General features: G+C 35.6%; 1 protein-coding gene across 1 annotated transcript in view; it reads right to left on the bottom strand.

Moving 5' to 3' along the window:
• The window catches only part of LOC112055550 (uncharacterized), a 32934-nt gene that overhangs the window by 14899 nt on the left and 2201 nt on the right, over positions 1–15834 (bottom strand). Inside the window, exons 2-3 of the mRNA XM_024095726.2 lie at positions 4671–4876; positions 1201–1336 (exon numbers count right to left, since the gene is read on the bottom strand). Coding sequence (XP_023951494.1) covers positions 1201–1336; positions 4671–4876 — 342 coding nt within the window. The remainder of the gene's footprint in view (positions 1–1200; positions 1337–4670; positions 4877–15834) is intronic.

Genomic DNA, 15834 nt, shown 5'->3' with positions numbered 1-15834 from the left:
GCTTCATTATTGTCAGATCAAGCAAGCACCTATCTTGCGTAATTGGGGATGCCTTGTTTTGTAAAGAGTTCCTTGGGCTCGAGCCCTTTTGTAGGTTATGTCAGGTCTGGCTCAGCTTCGGCCGTAGCATATTACTACCTTACCAGCAAGTACAAGTAATTTAATACCGAAGTCCAAAGAGGTATCCCAAAAGGTATCTCAAGATAAGAAAGAAGAGAAGAATATCTCTTAACTATTGAATCATAAAAAGCATTTAAGGCTTTAACAAATACATCATAGTCGGTGAAAAAGCTTACACCTATTTCAAAAGGAACACAGCCCACAACTTTACTAATTAATTAGATAAGAGGTCTATAGAGTTTGTACCCACACAGGTACTTCAACACAAACTTTTGTACTCATATAAGTACATAAACATAATACATTTAACTAACAACACTTACATTACATTGATCTTGAATAAATAATAAGTTTTCTGTAAAAACTTATAAACAAGTAAGCGTAACAAAAACGAACGAAGTAGCTAGCAGGTATTCGTAACTCCTTTCGGGTGAATTCGAGTTTTCACTGGTTTCTAGGGTATACTGGTCTAGAGCATAGGTCTAGGGTCTATAGTCTATCTCCATTCTTAATTTCAGTAGAATATGTTCAGTAGTTGTGGTTTGAAACAGTAACTAACATTCACATTCACATACCTACATACACACAATCTTTAATTACATGGTGCCATGTGGTATACACTCATATTATCCAGTAAAAATCCATGTTAAATGATTAGTCTACACTAAATTATTAGGAGATATAGATATTCTATAGACTAGAGTAGAGATATTCTATAGACTAGAGCAAGTGTTTTTCAGTTAGCATGGGTACAGTAGCCTTATGACGTTCATAATACGTACTAATATCGTGAATTGCGGCAAACTTTCAAAAGTGAAACGAACTGTCACCGCACCCATGCTATCTGAAACTCACTATAAAGTATTTCTAGAGCCTGTGATAGTATGCGTTTAACACAAAAAAATGCATGGTTTTGTAATGATGTTTCTAAAGAAGTACATAGAAAACGCTAAAGCTAAGCTTGAGTGTTGACTGAAACCAATTTTACATAGTGTCAGGAGAGTGCAGATAAGAGGGTAGAAGCTATAATACAGCCGGTAAGTTACATCAAAAGCTAGTGTTACATAAGTGCAAAGTTACATATAACTTCCATTCTTCCCTCGCCGGCAGCTGAAGCGAAGCTTGGCGCCTCAGCGGAAACTTCGCAGCGATATAAACCTGTTGATTTGAGTGTCACCTGGTGCAAAGCCACTTTCCTGTCGTCCGATTTGGATATCTGTTAGAAATATAAGAATATTGAATTAAACTTTTATCAAAAATCTGTTGAAACAGAAAATAACTCATTTCTATTTTAACTCATTATCGTTATCAGCTTAGTCGTCCCGTATCAAGAAGTCTCTCCATATTATTGTTAATATTTAGAAGGTTAATAATGTTTAACTCTGTAACGATTACATTTAGCTGACTTTTTTTTTTTGTTGTAAAGTACTAATTAACGGTGAAGGAAAAACATCGTGAGGAAACCTGCATACCAGTGAATTTCCTTAATTCTTTGCGTGTGTGAAGTCTGCCAATCCGCATTGGGCCAGCGTGGTAGACTATTGGCCTAACCCCTCTCATTCTGAGAGGAGACTTAAGCTCAGCAGTGAGCGGAATATGGGTTGATAATGATGAAAGTACTAATTTGGTACTTCATGATATTACGATTTAGCCTACTTATGTGACTAATTAGTAATTAAACTTTAACCTACACTTATAATATATTATTTTTATACTAAGATAGTCTTTCGTTAACTATTACTTTAGGTCACTTTGTTCAGCTGACTTAATGATTAATGATGATCCTTGAATAGTTATCAAGAAACTATGTAATAAACAGAATATTTCAGTTTTATTTTACACGTTATGCGGTTTTGTCAACTTTACGAAACATTTTACGATCTATGGCTGAGTTTTTTGCTCACTTGTAATAATCAAATCGGTATAATATAGACTATTATCAATTTGTCGTGATAGCCCAGTGGATATGACATCTGCCTCCGATTCCGGAGGGTGTGGGTTCGAATCTGGTCCGAGGCATGCACCTCCAACTTTTCAGTTGTGTGCATTTTAAGAAATTAAATATCACGTGTCTCAAACAGTGAAGGAAAAACATCGTGAGGAAACCTATACCAGAGAATTATCTTAATTCTCTGCGTGTGTGAAGTCTGCCAATCCGCATTGGGCCAGCGTGGTGGACTAATGTCCTTACCTCTTTCATTCTGAAAGGAGACTCGAGCTCAGCAGTGAGCGGAATATGGGTTGAATGATGATGATGATAATCAATTTGAAAATCATCATATTCGAATATTTTAACGGCCCATTATAAGGCACATGACTCCTTTAACCGATAATAGAGAGGGTTCAGTAGTTAGATCCACCACGCAGCTCTAAAGTGAGTTGGTGGGCTTAGTGGGTTAATGGTTGACTTTGTAAAGATCATAATCTCAATGACTGGAACTGGCAGCTTAGCTCTTTAAAGTACGAGCTGTTACACTGACTTCCTAACACTGGATTAATATTTGGAAATTATTGGAAGAACTTGAAATACTTATGTTAGGAACGTGAGCAAGACACTACGGTATACCTTCCTACTCGAATTTATGTAACGTACACCTAACGACATTTTCTTTCCTTCAAAGAACTGTTCCAAGATGTTCTGCTTTTACGTTAAAGGTCAATTTAGAATTGGAAATTTTATTTGTAGATTTGTGGATAAACTTATTTTAGTAATTTATATAATGAGCGACTTTAAGTTGTTACGCGAAGTCTACAAAGCATGTTATATTGTGTAGAACTTCTTATTTAACGAAGTTAAGATATCCTTGACGTCGTATGTACCTCCGTAAGCTCGTTATTGCTCACAATAGAAAGAACAGATTGTATTTTATAACCTTACAATACCCAACGATATTTTATACTAGAGATAGGGCACTGGCGCATCAAAACAGAGGCGGACAAAATGTGCATAATTAACTTAATTTCATTTAGTCGCTTATTAAACAACAAAAGTTATTGAAACACATAATACCTAAATATTGTTTACAATGTCGAGTTGTGTGTTCAAGAAATGTAAAAACTATACAATACTTAAATATATAATGTAAATAAACACAAGATTGTGCATGTGTTCGCTCAGTGGAGTAGCTAAATTTGGATCCCCTTTACGGTGATTTTGTAGGCAAGTAACATGTCTATAATATAAAATATCGCTGACTAGGTATACCTCGCGACGCCTCGGGAAACTACGCGCGTTCGACGCGAACGCGCGTAGTTTCTGTTCCCGTGGGGATACGGAGATAACACAGCCTACGCTACTCATCATTATCAACCCATATTCAGCTCACTGCTGAGCTCGAGTCTCCTCTCAGAATGAGAGTGGTTAGGCCAATATTCTACCACGCTTGCCCAATGCGGATTGGCAGAATTCACACACACAGAGAATTAAGAAAATGCTCAGGTATGCGGGTTTCCTCACGATGTTTTCCTTCACCATTCGAGACACGTGATTTTTTAATTTCTTAAAATGCACACAACTGAAAAGTTGGAGGTGCATACCCCGGACTGGATTTGTACCCACACTCTACGGAATCGGAAGCAGAGAATCATATCCACTGGGCTATCACGGCTTATAATTAAACGTTACTTTCTAATGGTATATAAAGTTTTTAATCTGATCTTTATATATTCTCTAGATTGACAATCATCATCATCTTAATTGATTATGAAACACGGCTAAAACTCACGTGACATTACGTCGGAGTATGCTATCGTGAGTGTGTATGAATAACACTCACGATAGTTTAAATTCTAAAATCATCATCATCGTCGTCCGATGACTATATATTCGATAGATTGAATTTCGAGGCACCTCTGTAGGCTAATTTACTATTTCTGACGTATACAAAATTCCATGTAACAATTGTCATCCGGAGTTTACTGGTGGACATCGTAAAGTATAGTAAGTAGATTTTGTCAATTAATTAGATGTTTATTTTAATAGGTTGATAATAAAGACCTAAATAGTGACTAGGCCAGAGGTGTTATTCACAGATGTTGTTGGTATGTTGGTGGTGAGGTGTTACTCACAGATGACGAAGATAAATCAGATGATCGAAGTCGGATTTAGTGCGATAACTACTGTTTGTATAATTTTATAACAATTTCGGAACCGATATAACAATTCGGATTTAGTCTGATAAACTGCGTAAAATAATATACTCTTACTAAACAATACGCCCAATGAATTATACAGATTATATTAAGTACTTAGACTAAAATCTCTTTATACCCTCAATATCAAAAGAGACAGAAATCTTAGATATACAATCACAATGGCAACGAACAGAATATTCCCAATATTTATTACAGTACAATCACAATGGGGACCTTCGCAGAAATCAGACTTCCAATTCCGTACCTAACAATGCACGGGTATTCAGTTCATTAAGCAGCAAATCGGTCTCACAAAGCATCCTCATCGGTGAAAATTCATTTGACCTCCTTAATTGGCAAAATAGGCAAAATATTCCATTGTAAAATGTTTCAAAGCTAATTATAATGACACTTACATCCACTTTGACTCCGTCGAGTTTGTAAGCGTGTTTAGCAGGGTCGTATTTCGGCATGAATCGATAGAATTCTTCATTATCTCTGTACCATTTCACTGAGTACAGCGTGTCGTCACCAAGCTCGTAATTACACTCCAGTTGGGCGGGTTGACCTCTCACCCGATATGAAGGGACCGTTACGTGAACTATCCTGAGTAGAAGGGATTCTGTAACAAGAAAAATAATTTTGTATCTTATATCTTATCACTTTAAGGCTAGTTAGTGATTAATGTGTGTAATGTAATGCAGTTACATTCAGTTGTATGTGTGTTTATGTCTGAATACAGGTAAAAGAAACGGTTCTTTAGTTTAGTAAAACACAATGGGGATGATGACTAGGTTTGAATATATTGATTTTTATGATACATTGGAAACTAATTTATACATAAAAAGCAAATATTGTCTGGATATTTGCAAAATAAATAAGATCATAAAATTTCAAAATCTATTAAAAAAATCTTTTATCGTAATTAGATAAAAAGTTTTAGCTTTCTTACATTAAATGTGATATTTTTCAATAAAAGAACTATAAACATAAACGCACAAACAAAAATAATATTAGTAATTTTGTTTCAACGCCCATACAAATCTAACGATCATTACGACCTACGACGTCATTGATTCGTACAATTTTGTATGGGGCGTTTGTCAGGGACCCGAGACCCCTTTTAAATCCCTGTAGCTTCGAAAGTAATGATCGCAGATACCCTGTTACTTTTACAAAATTGCTTTACTGTTAGCATACTTTTAATTTTACAATTAAAAAACTGTTATCATCCCTATTGCAATGCCTAATCTATGGGTAAACATATACACATGATTTTTTTTTTATTTTTGTAGACTCCATCGATAACTTATACAAATTTGGGGAGGCTCTACCTACTATCCAATACTAATAAACGTTAATTTTTTTATTGTTGCATTTTTATTTTATCTGTGCAGTTTGTGTATTATTAAACTTAAACACAAGCAAAACCTAAAGACTACATTTGATGCAAATGCAATGGCTCTGCCACAGTAGATTTTATGCTTTTGCTATTTATAGTCATTCGCCTGAAACTGTGTTCCGACATTTACTAATTGATAATATTGTTTGTGGGAATTGTTCTTGTCTGAGCATATTACTATATTGAGCCATTTAGTCTAGTAGTCTAGTTTCATATATTTGGCTTTTTGGCTTTTAGCACTATATTCTAATGGTTACTACTTTGGTTTGTATTTCGTTTTTGTCCAAGTAAAAGAATAATTATGAAGTAAGTTTATCCAAATAGGTTGAATTATGTTTTATGTTGTAATTAATATAAAGGTTGCTCGTGAGTTCCCATAACTCTTGGGTTATATTCTTTAAGAAAAAATTATTAAAAATGTCTAAAGAACATGTGTTCTAAAATTAATATTTTCGGAGTAAATAATATTTCTTTTGTAAAAAGATCTTTAATTGTGTCCCTTATATCGCATTCTTATATTATGACTTAGCCAAACTTATTCACTGATAGATATCATGAAGCAGCTTACTAGTGAAGTGCGGACTGCCAGTTGCAAAATCTCGTCGATATCGACAGACTTACCACTACGTTTACGTATTTTAAAATGCAAGGATAGATAAAGGCGTGTGTTACATGGATAGTCGGAATAATTTGAATTACTTTGTATGAAAACATAAAAAGTTTCAACGAGCATCCTGTATAAAGAACAGACACAGACAATAAATGATAATGAAATTATAATATGATAATAATTAATTAAAGTCAGATAAAGGCACATTTATTTACTTATTATTTTTTTATAAATGTTCAAGGCTTATTGTTATTTTGTGAAGTACAACTACATATGACGAATAATGTTATAAAGTAATGCTGTTTTATTTGTAGTTTTCTTTTTGTTAAAATATAGATCTCATGTTAATAGATTGTCAAAATAAGCACATACATGCAATAATTCAGTCTACTCATTGCCAAATACTGTAGCTACGTTTATTGTTCGCAAAAGCTACGCTGCTACAAAAGCTACGACGTAGGGTCCGCGACGATTGATAATATTTATAATTTAGATAAAACAAACGCTAGAGTACACGAACACAGTAGATATAACAAGCAGTATAATAACTCGGCCGTATTTTTGAAATAAATACCTACAGCCGCGCGCTCCGTAAACATGTGATAGGGCTGCCCGCCTCCAGCATTTTAATTACATTTGCCAAATTTGTGTTTCCATTTAGTTATGTGGTTGTAAATATACTTTTTTTTAAATAATCAAATAAAATACTTAGTAAATTGCAGTAAAATAGTAAGTGATCAATAAATGCGTGGTAGATTTAAATAAGGCTGATACTAATCAATGATCTTGAAGGACCTTCATATATTTATTTTGGTGATGCCATCTAGGTATTACCACCACACTAGGTGACTAAATAATAAAAAACCGGTCAAGTGCGTGTCGGGCCACGCGCAGTGTAGGGTTCCATAGATCATGTTAGCACTTTAATCCGTTATGTAATGCACAAAAATACCGATAACGATACCCCACACTATAGAATAGACGATAAAAAATTGATTCTGACTTGGCATGTAGGGAAGGAACTACAAAAAACAAATTGAGATTGACCGAGTTCGCTAATAGTTTAATAAAAAAATCTGGATAGGTATATTAATATCAGCTGGCTCTTTACTCATTTTATTCAAATACATTAAAGTATGAGCAACACAATAATGTTGTTAAATTCAAACAACTTCTTTACTTAACTTCTTTACTACATTAAAATACAGGTATACAAAACATACATGTCATAAGATTTAAATCTATGTATTACCTAATAATCAAAGAAAACAACCTAAATGAAGAAGTTAATAAATAATTATTTAATATTATATTACCGTTTACGTCATTTACCTATTTACACAATTTTATCATTTAAGCATTTATTTATATATATATATTTTAAATTATGCCTTTAGAATACAAAATATTAATCAAACTTTATAAAAATAATAACTTTTTTCCTAGTCATCATAATTAAAAAATCCAATACACTGCGTTCGTCACCGCGGCACAGCCGCAACGGTCTTCGCACGGGGTGATCGTGCACCCCACGTACGAGGTGCGTAGGTATAGCTCGCGTTTCGACCTTTAGTATGAAGTCCAACTACTGGTTATACTGTGACACGAATATACATCTATATCACTGATATGGCTCAGCGAGTCACGAAGCTGAAGTGGCAGGCAGGCCACATAGTTCGAAGAGCCGATGGGCGTTGGGGTCCTAAGGTGCTTTAATGGCGACCCCAGAAAGCGCAGTGTTGGTCGACCCCCCAGTGGACTGAAGACATCAAGCGGGTTGCAGGGAGCCCCTGGATGCTGGCGGCTCGAGACCATTTTGTTTGGAAGTCATGCAATTGGCCTATGTCCAGCAGTGGACGTCCATCGGCTGATAATGATGATGATGATGAAACGCTGGAGATAGATTGTGAGTGCACAGTATTAGGACCGAATCCTTACAATGGATTGACGTTAAAAACAGGTCAAGTGCAGTTCAAATTGGTGAAGTCAGCTGATTAATTGTACAGTTCAAAGCTGAAATTACTTGAACTGTAATAAAATGACCTATCTGTGTAATATTTAAATTTGCTATGACATCTTTACTAAATTGCCGATTATGCTAACTATAACACTAAATAAATACGTACGTAAAATAAAATTAAAATAAAAGAATGATTTTTATTTAAAGCAATTTAATTTTGTAATATTTGTAATAAAGCATTAAAAACCTTTGTCTAACTAAAATTTGATACCTACGCCAATATCCTTACAACATAGATTGACCATTTCATTCACTAATACAGCTCCGTTTATTACTGCATTTAGATGCTAGAAGGTCTACGGCGTAGTGTTGATTACAGATAACTTGGTTGTCAAAGTATAGTAACCGCACAGTAGCCGCACAGTAGCCGCACAGCAGCCGCACAATAGCAACCTAATTTCTTATAGAACTAGTCTTAAACACCGTCAATCAGAGTAAAACTCATCTGCATACGTAACTTGTTTTATGTCGGACGAGACGGGACGACAAGTTTTGAATATACCAATAATTAATCTATACTAATATTATAAAGTTAGTTACCATTAGAAAGCCATGCTATATGTGAGCGTCATAAGCTATACTTTGTCCCTGTATTCTTACGGGAAGAAGAACAACGCGGGTGAAACCGCGAGATAACTAGTACTAAATACACAAGAAAGTATTATACGTCACGGGACCATAGACGGCATGGCGACGTGGTTTTTACAAAATATTCATGGTTGATATTCATGGACCACCAGGAGAAAAAGAAAAATTTTTATATTCAATATAAAAACGTTCTCAAAAGCGTGGATATTATAACTTTTGAAATCGCTTAAAGTTTCGCAGATAAGCGGCCAAATTATCGGAAAAACTGGCGTTGGGGACAAATCTACATGAAAGTGCAAAACTGGCAAACTTTTTGTAAGATAAGCCAAACCGAACTTCAAGGGGAATAGTTAGGATGGTGATTGCATAACTTCGCGATAATTAGCACAGCTGACGCAGCTAGTTAGGTATCTAACTTCATCGATTTCCAAACTTATTCCGTTGAAGTTTGAGTTCATTAACTTGTACGAATACGGTATTCTGAATACCGTGGTATGTTACGTTACTTATGTATATTCTAAGAGGAACTCTGTCTACTTAGTTTTACTTGACTGAAGATATATACTAGCGGACGCCCGGGACTTCGTCCGCGTGGAATTTGTGAAAAACTTCACAAATCCCGCGGGAACCATGGAGTTCTCCGGGATGAAAAGTAGCCTATGTGTTAATCCATACTACAATCTATCTCTACTTCAAATTTCAGGTGATTTGGTTCAGTAACTACGTGAAAGAGTAACAAACATTCATCCCATCAAAATCATCAGGTTTTCGCAAATCTCATGAATCCACGGATTTTTTTCGGAAATAAAAGTAGCTTATGAGCAAATCTATTTCCATTCCAAATTTCAGTAAAAATATCGCTTCAGTCGTAGCGGCGTTAAAGAGTAACAAACATCCAAACATACATACATCCATACAAACTTTCGCGTTTTTAGTTTTTTTTTTTATTCTTTACAAGTTAGCCCTTGACTACAATCTCACCTGATGGTAAGTAATGATGCAGTCTAAGATGGAAGCGGGCTAACTTGTTAGGAGGAGGATGTAAATCCACACCCCTTTCGGTTTCTACACGGCATCGTACCGGAACGCTAAATCGCTTGGCGGTACGTCTTTGCCGGTAGGGTGGTAACTAGCCACGGCCGAAGCCTCCCACCAGCCAGACCTGGACAAATTAAGAAAATCTCAATCTGCCCAGCCGGGGATCGAACCCAGGACCTCCGTTTTGTAAATCCACTGCGCATACCACTGCGCCACGGAGGCCGTCAATAGTATTAGTAGGAAGGATATACTTAAAATGTAGATTTTTAGCCTCAAATATTCGTATTGCTAGTTAATTCGTATGAATGTTCCTACAAATCAATGTACAAGACTTCAACATAAGGAAAATATACCCGATAAATAAATAAGAGAAATAAGGAAAAGTTAAGACAATATTGTATCCATGAAAAATGACTCCAAGGCCTATGACATAATGGCTTGCTGGTAAATATTTATACTCCCCGTTATTTCCCCAGAGGAAGGACATTGGACCTAACATTTTTGTGATGAACTTTTGTAAGGCTAAGATTGTACCAATCTAGGTTTTATATCGTAATCTAGGTTAGGTAAGGTACACCTGCGTTCGCTCGGACCACATTACTATAACGATCTTTTGACCAAATTGCTTGCCACCGCCGGCAATCTAGCCGGTATCTAGCCAACTGCGCCGGATGTGTTATGAATAGGTATACCCGTATAGTTAGTAGGTTTTACATTCATTTATAGTAGGTATTCTATTTGAGAGAACCTTACAAAATCTATTTAAAATACAAAACACTATTCTTATAAATTAATCTTCAATTATATTTTAGCAGACTCCAGAGTGATTACAAAAATAAGAAACTAATGTCGAACAAAGGCTATGATTCACAACAGTTGTCAGGACAACTTAATTAACAAATCAAACTGTAGCCAAAATAATACCTTAGAATGGCAGAGAATGTCCTTGAGTGAAGTTACGCACTTGTGAACGATGTGTGTAGGGTTAAAGGCGCCTTTGACAGATATCTAACATTGCCCTTTTCCACTCAAGTCACTCTCCCCGCCTATCCCAAATAACCCATAAAGAATTACACAACAAGAGATGCGGACGGCTCGAACGCCACGAGCACACTGAAGCCGTCCATACCGTACCGATAACATATAGTATTTTAAAATACTGTATATGACAAACTTATTACTACACAAGTATGTTATAGAACGCAAATATAAACAGACAAAGTTTTTGAAAGTGGTTATTTAAATTAGACTATTTTATAGACAAATTAGCGGGCGCTAGCAACTCCGTTCAGCCATAGATTCTGTTTTATACAATTCACATGGGAACCTTGGACTTTTCCGGGATATAAAGTTGCCTTTGTACTGCTCCATAACCTAAGAAGTAGTATGATTTATATGAAATTTCAGCGGTATAGCCTTAAAAATGTAACAGCTGAAAAAAATTATATTGTTTTCGATTTACTTAGATAATAACAACTAGGTCATAAGAACTGTTTATTTTTCTATGCACGTGTTAGTAGTTAGCCTGTCATTCGAACCACGCGAAATGTTTTTTATAAAAGCTCGTTCGCGTGACGCAGCGAATCATTTGAATAAATATGTCTATCATACATGTCAGTTTAAATTCTAAAATGATTATGTAAAATTGCATTGCAATGAAAATATAATAGACGACAAAGAGAGCCTCTGAGTTTTGAATTTTTTGAAGGCTAAAAGTTTATCAGCAGTTTCCTATACCTAGTCAATATCTATGTATAGGAAACTTAGTTAGAACTTGACTATAATCTCACCTGATGGTAAGTGATGATGCAGTCTAAGTTGTTAGGAGGAGGATGAAAATACACAAGGTTTCTACATGACATTGTGCCGGAACGCTAAATCGTTTGGCGGTACGTCTTAGCCGGTAGGGTGGTAACTAGCCACAGCCGAAGCCTCCCACCAGCCAGACATTTGAGAACACCTATGCTCTTCACACAAATATTTTCCAATTGTGGGAATAGAACCCACGACCGTGGATGCAGAAAGCAGGGTCACCCACTGAACCATTCGTAAAACGATACATGTTTGGCTAATACAGACTCCTAGTCTATTAACATGACAACACGGAAATAACAAAACACAAAATAACCATGACAAATGAGTCCAGTTTCGAAGCTTATGACGGGGCGATCTTGCAGGTAAATATTCCATTTTATGTTATTTCCCCCGAGGTCTGAGTAAGATGGACTCAGTAAACACGGGTAGAGGAGGAAAGGCGAGCTACCCATTATTAATCTCTTGAAGACGTGAACTATTTGCATGCATATATAACCTAAGAAGCAGCGTGATGAAATGGTCCATTACCGGAAGTTAATAAATGTAAATTAATGATGAAACAATGAAAATTGTGTTATTGGTACGTTTATTGCTCTGAATTCCGGAGGGTGTGGGTTCAAATCCGGTCCGGGTGTATGCACCTCCAAGTTTTCAGTTGTGTGCATTTAAGAAATTAAATAGCATGTTTCTCAAACGGTAAAGGAAAAACATCATGAGGAAACCTGCTTAACAGAGAATTTTCTTAATTATCTGCATGTGTGAAGTATGCCAATCCGCAGTGGGCCAGCGTGGTGGACTATTGGCCTAACCCCTGTTATTTTGAGTGGAGACTCGAGCTCAGCAGTGAGCCATATATGGGTTGATAACGACGACGACGACGAATTTTTTTTTTTTATTAAATTATTTTTATTTTATTTAATTATTGTTTACATTAAAATACCACAGACATCAAAAACATAAGCGTGCCCACGAAACTTAAAAGCATAAAATAACATTACATATAACATTTTCTACCTACTGATCACTTTGAAGTCGGTGCCAAGCCTGTGTGATGTTTATTTACAAAATACATGAAATAAAAGAATATTTGAGTCAACAAAATATTTTTGATAGGTACGAGTACTTACGTCTTGAATTAATACATCACCGTCTTCGCACCGCCTTGAAAATGATCAGTAGTTTGAAATATTGTAATGCTGTTTTTTGCTTTATAGTTTAGTTGTAGATAAGTTTATGTTTTTGATCTCGGTTGTATTTAAAACAAATCTTATTACATAACTACTTGGCTTTTGGCTTGGCTTGGCATTCTTCAGCATTATCAGACCAATATCCCATAACATTGCATTTACAACAAAAACTAATTTAGGGACTATCGCATAGCACAATCCTACACGAACATAAATAATCTTTTGTACGGTAAAATACACGTCTATAACTCGTATATTTATTAAAACGTAGGCAGATACGGTAAAATTAACAGGTAATTTAAGCTATTCCATTGATGTTTTAATCAAGATTGTTATTGAAATTGTTTGATTCAAAGAATTTCAATTTAACAGTTAATAAATTATCTTCTATGCATATTCCAAAAAAAAAAATCTATTTATATTACAAAATTCTATATATATTACAAAAAAAAAAACTCCCCTGCCACGTCTGTTCGTGATAAACTCAAAAAGTACTCGAATAGGTTTCATGCAGTTTTACACCAATACGCATAGTGAATCTTAAGGAAGTTAGAAGTACCTACAATGCTCGCCACGGATCTTTGGGTTTGTGAAGTTAGCTGCGGTATGAGTATGCGCAACGTACAGACGCGAACACTCTCCGCCCGCGCCGTTTGTACTGTTATTGATTCATTGCGCAGTCATTTGTTGCTAACTTCATAAACACAAAGATCCGTGGCGAGCACTGTATGTTGTAATTATTTTAAATTTTTGCGAATTTTTGTATTGCGAAAATGGTTTCATACATTTAAGCTTTAACATATTTCTCAAGTTCTAGTATATTTTAATAATAAGAAATGTTTATTAGAAATACTCAGTTTAAAATTAAAATTACGTCCTGACCCTTAAACTAGCTATAAGCCATTGTTAAGGGCCAAATTTTGACTATATTGATTAGGTACAGATCTCTCTCCGCCGTTGTAAGACCAATTTGTAATCAAGCCTTTAGAAGTCTATTTGGCTTTGGATGTAGTGGTAAGGTGTACAGAGAAGCTGACAGTTCATTGGTGTGTATTTGTGTAATGGTAGACGTCCACAGATCCGCATCGTACGTATCGGACGCATCGCATCAAACTGATTTTAATTTTACGGTAGATAAAATGCGTTCAATGCGATCCGTACGTTTCAAATCAATGGCACTTGTATGACTTTCTATACAAAGAATACTAAAATCCGTTTGATGCGATGTGTCCGATGCGTATTATGCGGATCTGTGGACGCCTACGTTTACGTTACTGTAAGAACGTTCTTTATCGAAAAACCAATGCGTTCAGTCTGTTTTTTTAACCTTCGACGTAAACAGAGGGGTGTTAGAAGTTTTACGTCGATGTCTGTCTGTGACAAATGGATGGGCCGAGTTCGACGCAGGCTTTTTCATTTGAAAGCCAGTTTTTTTTTACAGTGGTTCTTAGCTATCGTATATTGGTTAATATTGGTCTAGCAGCGTAAGGTTAACAGTTCTTTTCCAAAATTATGTAATGCATTTTTTATTTTAAAATATAATTAAACAAGTAAATAATATTCTTTCAGCTCTCATATTCCAAAAGTATTTGAACTTTTCTGTAATTATGGAAATAATTTCTGGCATAAAAATATATATTTTAGTAATTTCAAGACCTTCTGTGGGTATCAAAATGTTTGATTTTAACTTGTTATTGTTATAGATACTGCATACAAAGCCTTCAATGATCTTGATTTAGTTAAAGACTAAGTTAAACTGAATTAGTTCGCACAGCAATTTCTTCTTACAACAAAGTCTTGCAACACTGTACTTTCCATCAATTTTAGATTTTCTTTTCAATCTGAGTTTATGTTTTATAAACTACTCAGGTAGAAAACTAAAATTGGAATATCGAACGGGTCTATAAGCTTCCATCATAATTGAAACTTTCAGCATGAACTACTTTTAATATTCAAAATGCATGCTTCGATTTCTTACTCTTCGAGTCACGATACCTGTCCATAACTACCGTTTAATGATACCTGCCAACCATTTTTATCCGCAGTTAAAACGTCAGTAACTTTTGCCATAAGATGAATTTTAATTTTTTTTATTTTTAAATGTACCTACTTTTTTAATTTTTAAATGCTTTTATCATCGTGATAAGGTATTAGACAAGCAGAGTTACTTTTACATTCATCATCATTAGAAACCCATATTCAGCTCACTGTTGAGCACGAGTCTCCTCTCAGAATTCAAAATTCGTTTATTTTAAGTAGGCTCAGTTTACAAGCACTTTTGACACGTAAGTTGAAGGATTTCTGCTGAGAAGAAACCGGCAAGAAACTCAACAGTTGTTCTTTTTTAAAAAAATCATACAGTATTAATGAGAGAGGTTAGCCCTTAGTCCACCACGCTGGCCCAATGGCAGCAATTGGCAGACTTCACATATGTAGAGAATTACGAAAATTCTCAGGTATGCAGGTTTCCTCACGATGTTTTTCCTTGTAAAAATTGTAGGTGCACGCCCCGGACCGGACTCGAACCTATGCCATCCGTACCGAAGGCAGAGGTCATAAAATACATTTACATTAAACTCAATATAATACAGCATTCTGTGATTTCGAAGTTACTGTTTTTCAAGCCATTATAGTTATTTAAAAGATATTATCGGTGAAGGAAAACATCGTGAGGAAACCTGCATACCAGAGAATTTTCTTAATTCTCTGCGTGTGTGTAGTCTGCCAATCCGCATTGGGCCAGCGTGGTGGACTATTGGCCTAACCCCTCTCATTCTGAGAGGAGACTCGAGCTCAGCAGTGAGCCGCATATGGGTTGATGACGACGAAAAGATATTAAAACATAACAAATGTTTTTTTTAATTTTTGTCTGTTTGCTGTCCGGGCTAATCTTAAAACGGCTGGACTGATTTTAATGGGG

This window comes from Bicyclus anynana, chromosome 7, assembly GCF_947172395.1.
Source record: "Bicyclus anynana chromosome 7, ilBicAnyn1.1, whole genome shotgun sequence".
Classification (NCBI taxonomy): domain Eukaryota; kingdom Metazoa; phylum Arthropoda; class Insecta; order Lepidoptera; family Nymphalidae; genus Bicyclus; species Bicyclus anynana.
The sequence above is the reverse complement of the archived record's forward strand: the minus strand, read 5'-3'. Positions and strand labels throughout refer to the sequence as shown.